This window comes from Trichoplusia ni, chromosome 24 (genome assembly GCF_003590095.1).
Source record: "Trichoplusia ni isolate ovarian cell line Hi5 chromosome 24, tn1, whole genome shotgun sequence".
In the NCBI taxonomy this organism is placed as follows: Eukaryota; Metazoa; Arthropoda; class Insecta; order Lepidoptera; family Noctuidae; genus Trichoplusia; species Trichoplusia ni.
The window spans coordinates 2,738,562-2,753,193 of NC_039501.1; the positions used below are offsets into that span (position 1 = coordinate 2,738,562).

General features: G+C 35.3%; 1 protein-coding gene across 1 annotated transcript in view; it reads right to left on the minus strand.

Annotated features, from left to right (window-relative positions):
* LOC113505138 (deubiquitinase DESI2-like) overlaps positions 1–14,632 on the minus strand; it is a 35,252-nt gene that overhangs the window by 11,726 nt on the left and 8,894 nt on the right. Inside the window, 1 exon segment of the mRNA XM_026887692.1 lies at positions 297–424. Coding sequence (XP_026743493.1) covers positions 297–424 — 128 coding nt within the window.

Genomic DNA, 14,632 nt, shown 5'->3' on the forward strand with positions numbered 1-14,632 from the left:
ACTCTTGGTGTCTTTTTTCTAAAAACTCAATTTAAGAATACAATGCGACTTAAAACCATTACACTTGCGAAAAGTGGTCAAAGATTGGGTAAAGACACATTTTGGGTCGTTGTGCTAACGGAATAAGTAAAAACAATAAAGCTGCGGCCTCATGGAGTCGCTCGTCGCCCGCATGCAGCGGAAAATCTGGTCATATGACCCCATATTAAATTTCCCGTCTTTAAAGCCATTCTTGGTTAAAAAAGAACAAGTTCCTATCTAATTTGAGTATAAGTAGTAGAGTAATCTCGACTCACCAGTTGGTCCAGTACATGTCGTATACGTTGAGCACGACGGCGGCCTGGCCGGGGCGCGGCGCCCGCTGCTCGCCGCGCCGCGACAGCAGCGACATGCACGACGGGAACATCGCGCAGATGCCGCACGACTGAACGCAAACAACACGAATATTATGAACTACCCTCACTCTGTCGAACTTTTTAAAGATGATCATTGAGACGTTTGGGTTGCCAGCCTTTTATCGAGTATCGACAAATTGTAATGCACTGGATTATATTATGATATGGGCGATTAAGACGAAATAGTAAGGGACAATAATCTTGTAAAATCTGCTTTGGATGAATAACTTTGGCCAGCGTTGTCAAATAACAGTAAATATATCATCTGTTATTTGAAATTAAGTAGCCAATCCAGGCACAGCCCATACAATACAAAGAGAGAGGTTCGCAAGTCAATTATATAATCTTTAAGGCTTGGATAGGATTTTAAATACATACTTGAGAACTATACAAATGTTTAAAATGTACACAAACCGAATCGAAATGACATGCATGATTGACTCAACTAACGGCCGCTTTCTATATTCGATCTCAATCCCTAATTTACGGATCGAGATTGACATTTGAATCCATTTTCAACTTTTAGTGTTTCTATAACCGATCCATGGATCGTTTTCTCGATCTTTTTCTTCAATCTATCTTTGGGAGGGCGGATCGAGATTTTAGATTGGTATTTAAATGAAAGTGACAGTTATGCGTTTTCTATAACCGATCTCTGGTTTTGACAAATCGATTTTCGACCGTTTTTGATCTATAATCGCGATCCCCAAATTTTTACGGATTGTACTGAGAAATCTGTGAAAATGGAAATATTTTCAAGTGATAGTGATAGCGATCAAAATCTGTCCTCAAAATTTGTAATTGTGATTGTGATGTATCGAGTGGCTGTTTTTTTTTCTGTACTTTACTTGTAAACGGGGGTCAAGGATTTAAGCTGAAGACCAGCGCTCAGTAATTCTTTTGGATTGCTAAGCATAAGCTGACGCTTAAACTTTTTTCTTTCGGTTTTATAGTTTTGTGTACTAAGTACACTTTTACCAATATCTGTAATACTGGAATCAATAGATAACGATTATAATATTCTCGTTTTGATTTATTTATTTAAAACCATGAAGTATCATTACAGGGTTTACCCTAATGCGACAACTGAGAACTTAAACTAAACAAAAATTGCAACACATTACATTATTAAAAACACATAAACACGTCAGTCTGATTTGAAGAAGTTGGTGGTTGTGGAGAGCTCTTTTAAGAGGTGCTTTGGCGAGCAAATTGTTCTCGCTGTAGGTGCGGGCTTCGCCGCCGCCACACGAAGCGGTCCGGTACACACGCTCAAGCGCTGCAATACTTCCGGGTGATTCTCCACTCCACGAAGCACCTTCACCAGAAGACGACCAGTGCAAACTCTCGTCTCATATACAGTTGATCATTGCCAACCATGCTCAGAACAACAGAGTGGGATCCATGAGTAGGTAGAACGGATACACCCTATACAGTTTCTTGTACAGATGGCGCGTGAACTTATTCTGAACGCGTTCGAATATTGCCGCTGTATTCTATTCTATAACTGAGACAGCGGAAAAACAAACAACAAATAAACTTGCGATTTTAAAATATATTATGTTAATGTCAAACTGACTGACAACTTTTGGATGACTGACGTTCCGTTGCTGGTCAATAAACGTTATTGTCGTTTATGCTTTTCTAATCTTGAGGTAGAATTACAGAATTTTACCGCTACGACTTCCCAATCATTTATTTTGTATTTTGTGCACTTTCTAGTGATTATACATAAAATAGATAAGCTTTAAGAAAAAAGTCACCATTTTACTCATTAATAATCGCTGAAGTACTTTTTCTGCACATGCGTAAAACAAAACGTTTAGCAGGGCGATCTATCCGTTTTTTTTCGATGGATTTCGAGACAGATCGATTAATGAAATGCAGATTCAAGCTCAATCGAGGGATTGAGTAAAATCTGGATTGATCGGAATCTTAGATTCGGGATCGAATATAGAAAGCGGCCGTTAATCTAGCAACAGTTCCTTGTAACTCAGTTGATACATACTGAAAAGTTTATAAAATCTAGACATACAAAATAGTGCATAATTAAAAATAATAGAAAACATAACAGAAGTTTCACAAATTAACATATACGGAACCAACAACTTAGCAACAGACAGTACGGTCGTAATTAAAAAAAAACTCAACAACTGGCTATTACAAACTGAACCTCAAATCACATGAAAATTCCTTTTTTTTTATCTTACAGATAAATAATATTATACAAGTCTTAATGCTGATGACATCGCTCAAATGTATGAAAGTGATAGGCTGACAGGTGCAAGTCACGGTGACTTGGCAAAAATGAATGTCAGTTCCATACATTTTAGCGTTTTCTATCATACATAAATAGTTGCAGAAATATCACTTATTGGGAAGTGTTGGATAAATATAACGTAAAATATAAAAACGTTTGTTGTTGACTCCTAAAGTACTTAACCGATTTAAATCAAATTTGCAGACTGTGTACAATTTGATCGAAATTGAAAGATAGCTTTTATCTCAAATTATAGTCGCAATATTCTTTTATTGCTAATATTTTCTTAGAGGCAGTATGAAATTCGCCAGTTCAGTTAGTTTAAGTATAGATATAGAAACTTTACCTTGAAATGCACAAGTACTTTGATTGCCGACTTATAACTTACTATAATAGTGTACGCTTACGTATAAATAAATAATGCGATTTCTAAAATTTTACGCACGTCTATTGTAAAACTAAGATTTAAGTTGAATATGATTTATTATGCTAATACATAATTAGTATGTTTTTTAGTTTTTAAGACCGTACACGTGGCTTTTCATCATATTGTTAAACATAGGAGCAAGGAGGTTTTGTTTGATGGCAGAATTTCATAACTCTTGCCGAAACGTATTTTTGTACGGCTTATAGACATAAACAGCTTATTATAACTCTATAAAAACTTATTTTATTTTATCGTTTTATTTTCCGTAAATCAAGAACATTTGTCATAATCAAACAATGATAGGTTCGATAATTATTAAAACTTTTGTTTTTTAATCAAACAATTCTCTAAACACAATAACATTTTCATGTGACCGTGTAACAATAATTCGCGCTGAAATTACTTACGATACAATCAAATGTAAACCGTAGTCCTTATCCCCGTATCCAAGCCAAAGTGCTTCAAATAACAAGATTATTTGACCATTATTCATATCAAGTGAGTCATTAAACTGATTACGGCCGTAGACAACCTTATCGGAGTTGTGTCAATAAAGACATGAAAGTGAACTTTGATAATGTCTGGTATCAGGCGACGTTGAGCCGAATACTACAGGAATGACTATCAAGAATCCATACTAATATTATAAATGCGAAAGTATCTGTCTGTCTGTCTCGCTTTCACGCCAAAAATACTGAACCGATTGCAATTAAATTTGGTACACACTACACAGATTGTCTAGACCCTGAGAGGGGAACTTTTTAACTAGAAAAAAGATCTTTAAGGCGGGTAATGGGAGTCGGGTTTGTACGACACTTTTTTTGCAATGGACTACGGCTCAGAATTTTGCTTAGATATTGTTTTTTTTTAAGTCAAATAAGAAGTAACTCTGTCTGTGTCTCTGTGAACTAAAATTCACGCGAACGGAGTCGAAAAAATATTTTTGGAATAAATTTTTTGTTTTTATTTTTTTATAATTTGGCATTAAAAATACATACAACTAGAAGTAATTTATTAGGCAAGACAACGTTTGCTGGGTCAGCTAGTCTAATATATAAAATTCCCGTGTCACGATGTTAGTTACCCTACTCCTCCGAAACGGCTTGAGCTATTTTTATGAAATTTTGTATACATATTGGGTAGGTCTGAGAATAGAATAACATCTATTTTTCATAGCCCTAAGTAGCGTTGCCAGGCGTCCGGATAAAGCCGGACATAGTTAGGCTTTTGATTGCATGTCCGGCTAAAATAAACGGTGTCCGTCTTGTCCGGCTTTTGTTAGGCTTTTTACGATAAGTAAAATGATGAAGTTATTTTTTTTTTTAGTTAAAAATGTCTTATTTGTTCATAAATGTTTAATTATCTTGCATTTAATTTTATTGTGCAACTCAAAGAGAAAAAGCTTTTATTTTAATAATCAAAAACACCTGATTTTACATAAAAAATTGTCGTACCTAAATTCTCAATAATATAGGGTGTCTGGATTTTTTAACCAAATCCGGCCAAACTGGCTGGTCTGTCCGGCTATTAGGTTTGGCGACCTGGCAACGCTAGCCCTAAGTGATAAGGCTTGTTCACACTAAAAGAAAATATTTTATTTTTTGGACGAAATTGCTTGTTTTTTTATTTTTTTATAATGTGGCATTAAAAATACATACAACTAGAAAAAAAAATATTCTGCAAAACAACGTTTGCTGGGTCAGCTAGTCAATTTATAAGCAGACGATAAAATACGGGATCAGAGAGAGATGGTAGTAAAAGGTTGTCACTTCCGGCAAAGATTCCCTAAGGTAGAGAAGATGGGATATAGCCATGAGCATTAGAGCGGTCTGAAGATCTGTGAAGGTGAACGGCATGCCATTAAAAGTACCAAATTTTCGAACGTTTAACGAAAGGGGTTTTGAGGCCGCGTCAGAGGAAATCAACACTCTTCTGCGATGACCAGCTGGTTACTCTTTGCGTTTCTTAAGAGCGTCATATGAACATATGACAAAGCATAGAAGAGATCGACCAAAGAGGGGCGTAGTCCAAAAGTTTCCTTCACACTATACGAAGCTGTGAATGGGATAAGAAGACAGGACTTTAACAACAGCAAGGAGTATTTATTGCAAAAATGTCTACGACCCCGTTGTGATGATGTTTCGTATCCTCAAGCAACAATCTAACTCCGAGGTCTCTATATGAAGGTCAAAACGATAGAACGAATACTTAACGACTCTTAAGTTCAAAAACAGCTATAAATTATAATTATCTGTAAATATTGCATCATATGGTTAAAAACGTAAAAAATACAGACACTACAATAATGTTTGAACCTAACTAACCATTACAAATGAATTCATTAGTGGAGTCTTATCTAAAGCTCAAAGTGAATCTACAAATTCCGCGAAACGTGTTATCATTCATGAATTAGTTATTACAGAGAGTTCCGAATTTGGAGTCAGTTTCATGAAACTAAACTATGAACAAACAAGTACATGAGTTCGGTCTAACTATCTATCAAAACAAATGAGTGTAAGGTATTAAAACTTACAATGAAGACGAACATTGAGGTGGCACTTGTACCAACCCGGGGTCGGCGGGAAACTGATCTGAATCTTCCATACTTGCAATAGGATAAAAAATAGGCTGATATTATTACATTATACAAGAAAAAAAGTCCATGTAAAATTTCTTTACAAGATATAACATAGCAAACTGCTATAGTGATCTAAGTATTGGAAATATAAAACGAAATATGGAACTGTATCAACGGAAAACTAATAATCAACTGCTGACTACCAATACTGAAGAGGTCTCTGAACAACACCACTCTCATATTCAAAATCGGGAAAATTGAAGGCAGACAAAATACATTTCTCCCAACATTAATGCTAATTAAATTTTTCTAACATATGAACCTGACAAGTCAAAGTCACGTTTCTTATCAAATGTTTCGCAAAACGCATTTTCATACTTTTGTAGCTTTCCATTAGTTTTCTTTACTAGTGCGATGTAACATTCTCTAAGCCTTCAGACTTAACAACATATGCTCCACTTGTTAAGGTACTATAAGTGGTTAACAAAATTTGGTGTGTGTTTTAGTCCAAAACTTCACTTTCAAAATGAAAGGGGACTTAAGTCCAGTTTTAAACAACAATACCACTGAAATATATCAGTCGTTCATTTATTTCATGTTTTGTTTCAAAAGACACAAAGATTGCTAACTTCTTAAGTACCTAAACCAATGGAGCCTTATAAATGAAGTTTTCCATATTTTATTTTTTGCTAAATCCCTTTGAGACCTGAAAACAACAAAGGTTGCGAGTTAAGATGTTCTTCTAATTAAAAAGATATCATCTTCAATGATACTTAAAATAACAATATTGGTTGTCTCGTAAGGCCGATTTGATCAGTGAGTAAGCTATAGAGAAGGCTCCTTGTTTTTATAGATGTTGCAATTTGAGTAATGGGTATTTGGTCCAGATATTCCGTATGCTGAGGATTTGGGCCAAATATTCGAACTCTAACTAAAACTAGTTTTAGAGTGATTGGTTTCAAGCTGCTTACTCGAATTTAGAACTTTGTAGGTAGTATTCAGTTTATAGTACATTTATTATTCTCAAGGGTTCATAATTCACTGCGTTTTTTTCTTCGGTAGATATTTTATACGCTGCAAATTTTTATAAGCGGTTGATTATGAATTTTCAATCATGCTCAAATATTTTTAAGACAAAAATATGTTATTCTTAAAATAATCTCTTCAACATGAATGCGAAATTAACAAATGCATTCGCAATGGACACAAACAAATGTCGTTGATGAGTACTGTTCGTGAGACTTCCCTTGGCGCGATTCTTAAATGTCTAATTCTTAAATCTTAATACATTCTAAGTTTCTGCTACAAACACAGGCGGATCATTTTTAGACTGACAGAATGATGCTTGTGAATTAGACGCGACGCCACGACGAGACGTCTGTTAGAAATTTTCGTAAATTGTCAATAGCTACGGAACGAGATATACTAGGATTGCACATCCCGACGAGATTTTACGATCGAAGTCGTTAACCCACATTTTTCGATATTGAAATGCATATGCGATGTATTTCCGTTTATTCCAGTAAGTGCCGTTTATTAACCTTTAGCCGTTCTTTTAATAGCATATAATTTATCTTTGTGCTATTAAGTACCTATTCTTGGTAGTTAGATTTTAATAGTGATAAATTACTTTGTCTGTCAACGTGGAGATTTCTTTACTGTTTTATAAAGAGTAAATTTACATACCCCTCTTAGATATGATTGGTATTTGGATTTGTGTCAAATGTATTTTAAGGAAGGGATACACGGGTCGATGGCAAAACCAGATGAATCCTAGGCGCTTTTGTTCAACAGTTATCCCTTTCTCATGCATATAAAGCTGATATTTAAAGACCCTATGCAACTGAAGCCAAAAAAGACTAAAACACTAAACAGTTAATTGTGAAAACAATTTATCTGGTCAACGTATGATAAGGAATGTTTAATTGAAATCATTGATAATAGAGAAATTGAGTATCTGTATAGTATTTATAGATCTTTTGTTCGACATCCTTCAATCGCAACAGTTCAAATCATCAAAATGGCCTACGAAACATCAACAAACAGAGCACTGCAAGAGTCCAAACTTGTCCTGGGTGCAGCGCCAAGAAATATATAGTCAAGTATTGTTTTTGTGGAAACGAGAGATATACACGGCGTAGAGCGGCGTCTCCCTCCCACAGTTCTGACTTGGATGTAATAGCTGATGACAGGCAGAAGACACTGTTAAAAACTTTGTTATTTTGTCAGACGACTGAAAGTAAAAATAATGTTTTATTTTTTCTTTTATGTTCTTGAATTTTAGTAGGTAAGTTGTCTAAAGAATGTTGTTTGATCTGTCGTTATGTTTTTGTTATTAAAAATAAATATTGATGTTTATACTATTGTTATAAACGGTTCCAGCTTTGTCAATTACTTGGAATGTTTATTCATAAAAGCAGTTTAAGTAACGTGTTACTTGGTAGAAACATTCCTGTCTAGGATTCTTGCTGTGTACCGCGAGTAGGTCACGAATGTATTCCACTTTACTATGTGATAAAAATATAGTTAAGACACTTTCGGAATCAGTTTTTAGTCACTAGCGTATAAAGTGTCTAAAAATCTAAATTGTCTTAAGCAGAACGGATGCAGGATTTTTGAATGAAGCAGTTGATACATATTGGTATTTATTAAAAAGTTATGCTGCATGTCAACTAAGTGAGCCAAGATAGCATCCGAATGGAGTCAGACAGACCATAGTAGACCATATGGGTTCCGGAGAAAATGGCGGGACGAGATCGATTCCTAAATTACATAGGATGATACAACATATTGTATCATAGGTATAGAAGAAAAAACAAAATAAGGTGTGAGGCTTTCGTCCAGCAGTGAAACACAAAGGAATTAATAATAATAAAATATTTTCAGTTAGAAGTTACTATGATAAGCGCGGTTAGAGACAGACCGATCAATCAAAGGCTATTTATAGTCCAGTGAAGCACTCATATCGGTCAAGTAAAACTTGGTAAGGAAGGGTAACTCTACGTACATCAAACTTTAATTATAAGCAAAGGATTTTTGTTGTAGGCTATTGACGAAAGAATGAGATATTGAGCTCCAAAGTCACAATACATGCGAGTAATATTTGAAGTCCACGAGAAGTAGCCCTAATATAAGAAGTAGCCGAAATGAGAAGTGGCCATAATGAGAATTAGTCCATTAGGGAGTCGGTTGCCACAATGAGAATTAGCCGTAATGCGCCTAAACCCAAATTTTCACTATTTAACTTACTCAACTAACTAACTAACTCTTTAAGTATGAGTTGCTGCTGTGAAAGCGAGATGACGTCTACGCAGTATAGACTGCCGTCTCTTTACATTATACATGCACGCGGTGTAGGTTGATACCGACGCAAGTGCAGTACCACTATAATTTTTTCAAATTTATGTGTACTTATTGATCAATCTAGGGCATCACTGACAAACGGTGATGGAAAACAGTGAAGAAACCTGAATCCAGATATTAGAATTTAAAATGGCTAACACGCAATGAGGTAGCGTGGTGATCAAAGCTAAAAACCTTATCTATATGGAATTAGGAAAGTTTCCTGCTGTGGGACGTATTTAGATTGATAGAATTACATATACACTTTATAATAAATTATATTGGAGCTCTAGAGCAAAAGCTTAAACACTCAAAGACTCGTAAGCCTTATACGTGACAAAGGCACGTAGCGTGCAATCTGACACTTGGCTGGAGAGCCGAGTGCGGTGCGCCGTGCGCCGTGTCCACGCGATTTAACTAATGTAGCCGTTTAGTAGCACTGCCTTTACTAAGAAAGTATTCATGAAAGAAACCTATTTTAATCAAAAGTTTTGTATGGTTCCGTACCATATATGTATTCTTGTCTTTGTAACGTTAACTTATTGTCGTTTTAAAAGCTGTAATAACCTCTGGTGTTTATTACAGTTGTAAAGATAGTCATGAAAATCTTTTAGATATTAAAGTTTTGGTTTGGTTTAAATACGAAAATAAACCCTGGTCACATTACACACCATCTATAGACATTGGAAATTCATGTAATCTGAACTAATATTGCATGTTAAGTTTGTGAATCTGCATGGGATATTCTCGAAAACTACTGAACCGATTTTGAAAATTATTACACCAATTGACTGTCACCTAAATTATGAGTTGTACATATATAGTCTCAGTCATATTAACCCGAAAACCACTCAAAAAATAGGCATTCGGCAAAGACATAGTTTAACTACAATTAAAAAGTATTACAAAACAATTTATGACGTTTATAAACGCGATTTATAATTATACACATTTTACTATTTACCTTTAGTTATACTTTACACAATGTTATCGGTGTTTTATATATTGTAAAGCCTTAATTAAATTATTAGAACGAATTTGGTACTTTTGGAAACTTATTAACGAAATATCGTTAATTACTAAGTAGTGGTTATGGTGGTAAAAGTAGAGGAGAATTTTAAAGTAGTTTTAATTTACAATGTAATATCAAAGAGAAGAATTTTCTTTTAATGTACATTACATTACAGTTCAATTTTTAAAATTAAATTAAATTAACTATTGCATACCACGATTATAATCTATTAATGATGATGTATATTATAGAATTAGATAATTATTTTAATGGAACTTGTCCGGCCCAGCAAAAGTAGGAAAGAAGAGGACTATGCTTGCTCTTGCCCGCTGGCCCGCTACGAATCGAAAATTATTTATCGCATGGGTACAGGTTCCGGGTTATAAACTATCTGTGTACCAAATTAGGTCCTGAGGTATTTGTTTGATAGAGTAACAATTCCAGATAAAGAAACTCTCATGTTTATACTTAAAATTAAAAAAGCTATTGTACTGTTATCAATAGAAGTCGGTTAACACAATTACATTTCGAAAAGCACCTATCATCATTCCCCTGCCCTTATCTCAATTATTTTATTTGGGGTCGGCGCAACATGTCATCTTCTTCCATACCTTCCTATCGGCCGTCATCTCACACGAAACACACTTTACAGCCATATCGTCTTTCACACAATCCATCCATCGTTTCTTTGGTCGTCCTCTTCCCCTATATCCATCCACATCCATGCTTAACGCCTTCCTTACCACATGATTTTCATTCCTCCGCATAACATGCCCATACCATGACAGCCGGTTACCACGTAGTTTCTCTGTAACCGGTGCCACTTTCAAACTTCCCCTTATATACTCATTTCTTACTCTATCCGCTCTCGTAACACCACACATTCCTCTTAACATTCTCATCTCTGCTGCATGCAATTGTCTTTCATTCATCCCTTTTGTCGCCCAGCACTCTGATCCATACAAGACAGCAGGTCTGACAATGGTCTTATAGATCTTCCCCTTAAATTTAAGGGGAATGTGGGGGTCACAAATCGTTCCCGTTACCTGCCGCCATTTCATCCATCCTGCGTTAATTCGGTGCTTAACCGCCCGATCTATTTCGCCATCGCTCTGAATGAATGAACCAAGATACCGGAAGTCGGAGCAGACTGGAAGGCGCACACCATCAAGCTTTATAGCTTCAGGACTGGAGAGACCGCCGAAATCGCAGAACATGTATTCTGTCTTTGTTCTGCTGATTTTCAAGCCCACACTCTCCAGCTTCTGTTGCCACACCTCCAATCTGCTCTGGATCTCGGGTCCATTTTCCCCAACCAGAACAATGTCATCGGCAAACAGCATGCACCAGGGTGCCTCTTCCTGTATGTCTGCCGTAAGGGCATCCATAATCAGCAGGAAGAGGTAAGGGCTTAATGCCGACCCTTGGTGCAAGCCCACTGCCACACTGAACTGGTCGGAGTTGCCAGCAGACGATCGGACGTATGTACAGGATTGACTGTACATAGCACGAATTAACTCCACATACTTTCCAGGCACACCTTTCTCGAAAAGCAACTGTATTTTTTTTTATTACACAAAGGCTTTTATTTCATTAAGCTTCGATAACGTAAAATAAACCTTCACTATAAAACCTAACAAAAACATGGTTAATTAAGTATTAAATTGTGTATAATTAATGTGCTTGATAAGTAAATAAAGTAAGAAAATGTGGAGGTACAGTCGCCACACAAAGTTAATGAATACAAATAAAAAATGATTGATGATTCAATATGTATTAATGTTATGAAAATATAAACAGCATTAATACATATTTACTAATCAAAGAGAAAAAATAATTTGCTCTGTTTATTATAATTGTGTGGATCTAGTCAGTATTAGACAGCATTACGATAGAAAACTTGTGTCATCAACTCTTGTCGCCGACTGTACTTGAATTCTAAACTTTTAGTAGAACGCTGTTTAGGTCGTTCCGTTATCGTTTCAGAGGGTCTACCACCATGTCTTAAACTAATATTAGAATGGTTGTGGAAGCGTGACAGCGCTATACTCGGCGTAGAGCGGCATCTCTTTCCCACACCCGTGACTAATATTACTCTAAGACGTGTTGCTAAGACCCCAGGTCGCGAATGTAAGCATTAATTTTATGTGTTTATTATAAACTTACTCTTAGGTCACGCTATAAAGAATATTTCGTTTATTTCCTTACTGTAAATACTTCATTCTTTTTATTCATAAATTTTTGTACCACGATTTGAAAATGAGTCCTTTTTATGGTCCAATCGCCTAGCAGACGGCTATGGCTAATTATGAAATTAAGTATTAAAATAAAATGTAATAAAAGAGGATATTACTATTTTTAGCGAATTAGCTCAATTTTAATTATGGGTAAAAATTTACATTTAAAAAAACAATAATTAAAACTGTTGACAATATAATTATAATATTTCTGTATAGAAAATAAAAGTTTAATATTCCCACGTCATAAATCAAAAGAAGTATAACATTTTGCAACAATAGAAACGGGAAACTAATTCAAAGCGCTCTTAACGAACCATTGTTATCTCACACATTATCTAAAGGTCAAATCGACTAATACATCCTATTTGAACTAGATAACGTTAAATCGAATCAATAAATAAAGTACTTTTAGTCGGTTTTGACAGAGCTGTAAAATACGCTAAAAACTTCGATTAGATCGGAATAAAGCTAAAATAACTTCTTCCAACTTTAAGATTGTACCACATAGGTGACATTTATTTATTTTACCAATAAATAATGTTCATGCCGATCAACAATTAACGAACCATACAATATTACACAAACATTTCCTCAAAACGTTTCTCGCTAAATCTAAGATCAAATTAAACTCGCAAACGAATTACCGTCATAGTCGGGCAACATTTATCAACAAAGCACAGGAAATCGCACACACGTGTCCATATAAACACCGAAATAAAGTCTCCTTGTGTTCGGGCAAATACTTCGGATGTACTGGCTCACCATTGACTGTATGAAATCATGAGTGAACTTTAGGGAGGGTTCACACCGCCCCAATAATGGACGCTAGTAGCACTGGCCACCTAGCTACTAGGTATACTTCTAATGCCCATTTCGTTTAGCGTTTTTTTTTAGGTAATATATGCCTTTAAATACCGAAAAATATTTATAAGTTTCATAGCCTTAACACTAACGAATTACACTAACAAAATTTTCCTTTCTATGGGTAAAATCATTTTCGGAATGGGCTTTCATGTCAATAAATAAGTCATATTTCTTCCTAACATCCCGTTACTAAACGAATGCAACAACGATAACGCCTGTAGAAAATACAACGGAAAAAAAATGTGAATGATTTTTGAATTTTACTTTCATTTTGCAACTTCCACAACAGCTTTACCATTTTATAATCTTTATAAGCGTCGAATGAACCAGTTAAACAGAATACAAACAGTACTCAGAACAGGGATAAAGCAAGTACTTGTTTGTCAATTTACTAGCGCGAGCGTACTGGTCTGGTGTAAACCTGCCTTAAGCTGCATATGTCAGTGATCTGGGACAGTCTGTCTGTCCGTTAATTCGAGATCATGACCCGACGGAGCGGACATTCGGACTGCATGATTATTGTGCATTGTAATTAATTCTTAAATGCCAGGGTAATATGCTTCTAAGTGTGTAAGGTGTCGGGGTCAGGTGAACTTAGAAAAAGTTAATATTATTTTAGTTCAGATTGGCTTAGTTAATTCATTATACACATACTAATATCCGTGCATAAAGTTTCAATAAATATATTTTATTATACAAGTATGCGTACAAGTTTAATAAAATTAATTACATAAAATCCTGCAAGTGACTACACGTGTCTGCATATTAATTCCAAAGTTAGTACACAATGTATGAGGTAAATAAACAATATTATAGTTCCGAGAATTGAGTCAACATCCTTTAAGCGACATCCTCTTCAGGCAAAACGGCAAAAATCTATTTCTAAACGAAATATCCGTAATCTAGGTAAAGGACAATATTTAGTCGTTAAAAAAACCTTTGTATATAATTATAAAACGATGCTTAAAATTAGTTATCAAGCATTCAATAGCCAATAGTAAAAATATACATTGACGTATTAAAGTTTTCCAAAAGAAATCTACCTAACTTTATGTATAACATGTACATTTTAAGGAAACAAATTCTAAAAACCAATGAATATGGAATAACCGATCCGTAGTGAGCAACCTTAATTTTCTTATCGTATGGTTAAAGTGAAACCTGGTGACAGAGTTTAATTTAAAAAAAAAACATTAGACCGACGTATCTGTCAGAATTTACTTTAAAATTGCTTGTCCGAGGTCTGGGTGTCTTTGTGCATGTGACTTGAATGTTTGTAAAACCCCCCGCGACACAAGGATTAAATTCCATAATGCGGGAGTCGTCTAAAAAAAAATACTGGTGTTTTCCACATGATGTTTTCCTTTACCGTCTCAGCGAGTGATAATTGCCTTATTATACGCAAATGAATTCGAGAAGACTGAGCATGAATTGGAACCTACGACCCTTGGCTTGGAAGAGCAATGGTCAAACCATAAGGCCATCTATGGAGGCAAAAAAATCCACATCCTTCT